The sequence below is a fragment of the Anser anser genome, assembly GCF_964211835.1.
Source record: "Anser anser genome assembly, chromosome: 2".
NCBI classification, from domain to species: Eukaryota; Metazoa; Chordata; class Aves; order Anseriformes; family Anatidae; genus Anser; species Anser anser.
Window position 1 is genome coordinate 160,059,680 of NC_139721.1, and position 6,567 is coordinate 160,066,246.

The following is a 6,567-nucleotide window of genomic DNA, read 5'->3' on the forward strand; positions in this document are numbered from 1 at the left end:
GCACAGGGGCATGCCAAGGGCCAGAAGGAAATCCAAGATGCACCTGAGAAGCACAGCAGCTTGTTTCCACACTTGGAGCAGCTGGCCGTGTCATTAACCTCTCCCTTTACAGCCACTGAGCAGTATCTAAAGTAAAAAAAAAAAAGCTATCCCAGGAAAATGTTCTTATGTTCTGCAGCTACCGCAGGCGTTTGGGGAAGAGTTGGTGCAGATAACTACATTATTCTTGATCTGTTGGACTCCATAAATATAGACTACTCAATTCTACATGCCTGTTTGTCATGCATTACTTTCACAAGGTAATTCTCAATGTAAGCTCTTGTTAAGTATGACTCTAATATGGAAGATAAAGCCAGTTGGCTACCAACCGGTGTCCTTATCCAAAATGTTCAGAATATCTGAAAATGTCCTTGGAAGATAAGGTGCATTCACCTGAGGTTACCTGTGACAGTTTGCACAGGGAGCCCTGTTTCACATAAGAAGTGCCACTAGTTCCCACCTCTAGCTCCTATAATACCAGAGCTGGTTAGAAATTATTTAACATCAAGTAAAAACGGCAATTTCTGTTCCACAGCAAAATGCTGGTTTTACTCAAGACCCTAAATTACTCAATTTTTTTTTTTCAATTGTTATTATTTTTACCTATAAGAAAATTTAAGTGGTTTGTGTCAGCTTACACCATCTTGTATTTAAGTGGTTTGTCAGAATGACTGGAGTGGAAATGTTCAAAAGTGGTAACAAAAAACTTTTTCTCCCACCAGAAGACAACCCGGTGATCTGTTGTGGTGCTTTTTGGACCCCACTCTTTGGCTGTTTCGTGTCCCCATCCTTTCCTGAGGACACACTCCCCACTGGCTCCATCATTCCCACGACAAAGTACTTTCAGCTCTGCTCAAGTCACCAGAGCTCCCGGCAGAGCAAGGGCCACAGGTTGTGGAGGACACAGTTTAGACACAGCCAAGGCTGGGGGGAGCAGATGTCCCCGAGCTGTGGGCCTTGTCAGCTGGAAGCACAGCTCACGTGGATGTGATGTTGTACAGAATCAGACCACAAGTATAAAACAAAGATTTTCTGATCACTCCAAATCAACCATTTTCTAGAAACGTTTACTTCCATCCAAGCTCAGTGGTCCTAATTTGAGCATCACTTCTACTTTGTCCTTGTAGCACCTGGACTCCCAACATGACTCATTTTTATTCACTGAGTGCCCTGAGAGGTCATTTAAATAAATTCATACTGACAGTAGAAATGGATTTTTTTAATGATGAATTCTCCACAATTTTTTGGCTACATTTTTCTATTAATCTGTCTTCAGCCAAAGCAGAAATACTCACCAAGGCACATAATGAAGGCAATAAAAACATTTCTGAAGAAGGAGAAATGAAAGACCTACAAAATCCTGCCTACTGGGAAAAATGTGAGATGGAAACAGCACAACAAAACCCCAAGGGAGCATGGAGCACGAGCAGTTCAGGGAGTCAGTGGGAAAGCTGCAAGAGCTTAAACCAGCTATAAATTTGGCTGCTTGTCTTGAAAACATATTTCTCCAGAGTGTCATAGGCTTTTGTTTGGTCCATACTAACCAAACTAGCAATGAGATGATGTTATGTGTTAAAAGCAGGTCCTGCTCACACATATTTTGCTAAGAATAGGTGCAGCCTGCAGAGAAGCTAGTGTCTTCTTAACCTTCCCAAGGCATATCTGCCTGCCTGACCTTTCTCTTTTCACCTGTAGGTCTTTTCAGACATGTGGCCTGATTGCTGATTTTGGGGTGGGCCTGTGCAGACCTGGGAGTTGGAATTGATGATCTTTGTGGGTCCTTCCCAACTCAGGATATTCTGTGATTTTTCACCTGCCTACATTTCCTGTTGCCTACTCCTTGCCTTCTCAGAGGTTCTCCATTTTTTACTCTAGAGGCAATTTTTCCTTTTTCTCCAAAAACAATCCAATGAGAGTAAGAATATGGAAAATACTTCCAAGAGAAACTATCTGAAGGTGTGTAGACAAGCTTCCACCATCTTGTTTCCTTGCTCTTTTCCTTAGTTACTGTGCTTTCCAAATTGCCTCTGTGCCTCCACGTTTCTCATGTTGTAGTTCTCTTTCAGATCTCAAATGCAGCTACCATGACAGCAGTCATCCAAAATCACTTCAGATCAGAAGAAGAAAGGAGTAGCCTCAGCACTGGTCTGTTTTTCCAGTCCTGATCCTATCTGACTCGCAGCCTTTAACCTTTCCATACAGTATCTGATTACTCAACTAGTCCCTCTGTATTCAGTGACCCAGTCCCAAATTCCTTTCCTCAGATGAACATTGCTTGGCCCAGGCCCAAGGATAGAGACCTGTACGCTATTCTTGCTAACTTTACGCACGGCTTAGGGACATCTTCAAAGCCTTCAGGAAATTTAAGTCATTAATTCACATTCTTCCCATCGTCTCTGCTCTTTGGTTCATCAAAGAGGTTTACTCTTGGGAAGAGTTTCTTAACTTTTACAGCTCACGTTTCAGTATATGGCTTGTGGTTTTATCCCTGCTCTAGACACTAGAATCCAGCACATTTCTGAATAAGAGTTATCAACTCTTGGTTTTCTTTAACTATAATAGTGACTCTCTGCCTTGTAGCCTCTCCTTTGAGATTTTCACCTAACCGACTACATGCCATTTAAGAACAGCTCAAAAAAATCTTTCAGCTCAATGATATTTAAGGCATGGGTTTGGTCAAGTGTTGGGTCCCTAGGTCTAACATCTAGACTGACAAAATACAGGAGGCAAGCTAGAAGATGTCTGACCTGTGCCCAGTCCTATACCCTGAGAGGCTGCTACTAAATACCTCAGAGGCAGGATGCTGAGCTAGTTGGTTTTTTTCTTATTATTACACTTTAAACACCCACAAATATTCTCACTCAGGTTGAAATTACATGCTATATGTGAAGCAGAATGCCAGAGGGTACTTAAACCCATGAAGCTTGCCTACCCAGGTATCTGTGGCTATGGATACACTCTGGGGAAGCAGAGTAACAAGCTCTAAAAACATGCTGCCACTTGTGTAAAGCCAGTGCAGCAGCTTCATGCTGGCAGAAGGTGGCTGCACGGAGAGTTTTGCTCAGTCCTGCAGAAGTGGCTAAGAGAAGATAATGTGGCAAGATGACCTACCCCCCAAAACATGATTGCAGATCAGCTAAGGGCATCACCAATGGCATAATGGACAGAATTAAAAGCTCCCTTCACTGCTCCATCATTCTGCTGTCTTTGGATGACTGAGGACTTCTGGTAATGAAAAGGAGAGTCATTATGCAGGGCCTAATTATAACCAACCCATGTGGATTTTCCATGGCAGCCTTAGCCTGGCCAGCAAGCCCACCGCGGTGTAGTGTAACAAAGAAACATACCGCAAACATTTCCACTTGAGCCCTCTGACTCACAGGCATCTTTTGACAATGGACATTGATAAATAACCCTTTCCCGTGGTGCCTGCTCCCAGACCTGCTGCTTCACGTGCTTTGCCTGTCTCCTTTGGAGCAGGTGCACCCGTTGGGAATAACCACGTAGGCACGGGGCAATTCTCTGCGAGACAAGAGCTAGGCAAGGACTGGAGCCTGAGCCACACTCAGAGGGAACAGGCTCAGTCTTCTCCCTTGAGTCCCGTCTCATAAGGGAATCACAGCATTATGGAAGGGGCCAAATGCCCTTCTCGACACCACTCAGCACCTCCAGGAGATAGCAATGAGCAGGACAAGTGCCAGCAAGCTCAGCGGATCGAGTGTCACTGACAGACACGGGGACTGAGTCACTGACGGGAAAGATGGTGAGCACGAAAGGAGAGGTCTGGAACAGGGAAACCAGAAAACCAAATAAAAGCTGAGTGTCTTAAAGACAAATTTCAGATACAGACCTTTCTTACTCATTTGAATTTCTAACACATTTTGCTGACAGTCAAAAAAGTCTATTTTGCCACACCAGTGGCAAAGATTTGTTGTTGTTGTTTTGTTGTTGTTGTGTTGTTTTGTTTTTGTTTTTGTTTTTTACATCTGAGAGTTAATTTATTGGGGTTGCAGACTGCCTGCTGAAGCCTTGCCAAATGGGAGAGCAAGTTGAAAATTTAGAACTTCCTCTGTGAAAATGTGCCACATTTTTGTTTGTGTTCTGAAGAGCTTAATCTGACCTCCGCCAGAGCTGAGGGACCTTCTGAAGGCAAGTTCATCACCACTAAGCACTGCAAACAGAGGCATGCTGGAGCTGGGGGAGATCTGGGAGCACATGAGGACTACAGGCTATCCAGCAACACAAGCTGGGAAAAGACTGAAGAGGCCAGACAAGAAAAATGCTGTTGTTGGGTCACTCTGGGCAGGAAAACTGAGAGGGGACAGTATTAAAGCTGGGGTAGGCCCATCAAGGGATCCGGTGCAACCTGGCACACTCAGTTTGCAGGGAGGAGTTTCCTCTACCACCTTTTAAATGGCAAGCGTGAGATTAAGAGGACCAGTTTGATTAAGCCCTGTGGTGAATTTAAACCTTGATTAAATATGATTAAACCTTGGAGGGGAAGATGAGGGGTTAGTAGTCACCGAACTAGAGGATGATAATGGATCTCTTAGATTACTATAAAATGAGGACAGAGGGGGGCTTTAAAGATCTAGTTCATTCCAGCTGCCCCACAACCTGCCAGTTCGACACCATCCATCCCTGAGTGATACTTGTTTATTGTGCTTCCTAGAAACCTCCAGTGATGGGACTCTCTCCCAGAGACCTCCCCAGGTATTCTGGAACCTTCCCAAGTATTCTGTTCCAATGCTAACCCCCTTCACAGCTGGAGGGCTTTTCTTCATACCTCACCCACACCTCTTTCCTGAAGTTCTGCCCACATTCCCACCCGATGTGGAAGTGCTTTGCCTTCCTTCTTGTGGGCTGCCAACTCCAGTGAGACGTCAGCACTCACCTTTGACAGTGACCAACACGGAGCTGTAGGTCTGGCCTGCCAGGTTAGAGGCCGTGCAGGTGTACAGCCCGTTGTCTACCTGCTTGCAGAAGAGGATCTTCAGCACAAAGTTCTCCTGATCGTCCTCGTAGATGACGTGCCGCCGCCCTTCCGAAATGACCTCGTTGTCCTTCTTCCACACGATCTCAGGCTTGGGCTCACCCGTCACGTAGCAGCTCAGCTTAGCGTGCTTGCCCTCCGTCACGCTGCACGTGCGCGTCAGCGCGCCGAAGGTTGCGTTGCGGGCCCCTTTAGTGGTGAGGCCGGCCGCCCGCTCGTAGTCCCGGGAGAGGCTGTAACTGATGCTGGACAGCCCTTCTGTCATGGAGTAAGACTGGGCAGCCGTGGAATCGAGAGACCCATGGGCTACGTCCGTCTTCCTGATCTCCTCCCTCCTCTTTTGCAAGTGAGACAACAAGGAAGCCGTCTTGCCGCAGCTGGTGTCAAAATGGCTGCTGCTGCCTGGGTTCGAAGAGCCCTGCGTTTCCACCACCAGCGCAGCTGAAGCGCTGGCGGAGCCGATGGGATTCTCTGCCCGGCACGTGTATGTGCCGCTGTCCCCCAGCCGGGCACATTGGATGGTGAGAGCATTTGACTCCCCGGCAGACTCGATCTGGAAGCGGCCTGCGTCAGCCCGGTTCCGCAGGTGTCTCCCGTCTTTCTCCCAGTTCACCGAGAGGGGAGGGCTGCCCTGAACTTTGCATTTGAACATGGCATCCTCGCCCAAAGTTACTTTGATGGAGGACGGTTTCTGGATGAAATACGGGGCTGACTCTGTTACCGTGGTCTCCTCTCCAACTTTGATACTGACAGCAGCAAAAGCTTCCCCAATGGTGTTCTTGGCCCGGCAGATGTATTGGCCACTGTCCTCCAGGCTCAGATCATAGATTGTTAGCCGATAGAGATCCCCATCTTCTGTGGTTTTAAACCTTCCCCCAGACTGGACTGGAAGCTTATCCTTTTCCCAGCTCACAGCTGGGATGGGGTTCCCAATGATCTGGCAGCTCAGGGTGGCGTCCTTCCCCACAGACACCATAAATGCCTTAGGCCGGGTCAAGAATCGGGGGACTCCACTGAACGAGCTGTAATCCATCTTGGTTACCTAAAGGGTGAAAAAGAAAAATGTCAGGAGCGAACAGATTAGGTGGTACAAGCAAAGAACTGTTGCACTTTCATGGTTTCAGGACATTTGCCATCTAGAACAATCTGGTTGGGGCACGTTTTCATTGCTCTCATTAAGGGTGAGAAGATCTTGCCTACTTCTTGGATTTTATCTCAGTCATGTGAATCTGCTGACAGAGGAAGTGGCCCAGTTTACCACTGGAGTCACCAGGCAAAATACAAGTATTTGGGCTGTTCATACAGGAAGAACATGATGGCACTAGGAAATGATCAGCACTAATGCTATATAACATACGGACCAGTTTTGTAATCACAGAAAACAAATTCTGAGAGATGGGCCTACCTATCAAGATGCCTCCTTCTTCATGCTCACCTCTTCTTCCTTTTCATCTTTTTTTTTTTTCCATCCCCCACTTCATTAACCTTACTCTTTTCAACATTACTTTCTCCTTCCCATTTGTTGTTGCTGTTTT

General features: G+C 46.5%; 1 protein-coding gene across 1 annotated transcript in view; it reads right to left on the reverse strand.

Moving 5' to 3' along the window:
* OBSCN (obscurin, cytoskeletal calmodulin and titin-interacting RhoGEF) overlaps positions 1–6,065 on the reverse strand; it is a gene marked incomplete at its 5' end in the record, with an annotated part of 184,274 nt that extends 178,209 nt beyond the window's left edge. Inside the window, one exon of the mRNA XM_083822953.1 lies at positions 4,934–6,065. Within this exon, the coding sequence (XP_083679079.1) occupies positions 4,934–6,065 (1,132 nt within the window). The remainder of the gene's footprint in view (positions 1–4,933) is intronic.
* Positions 6,066–6,567: the final 502 nt, after the last annotated feature.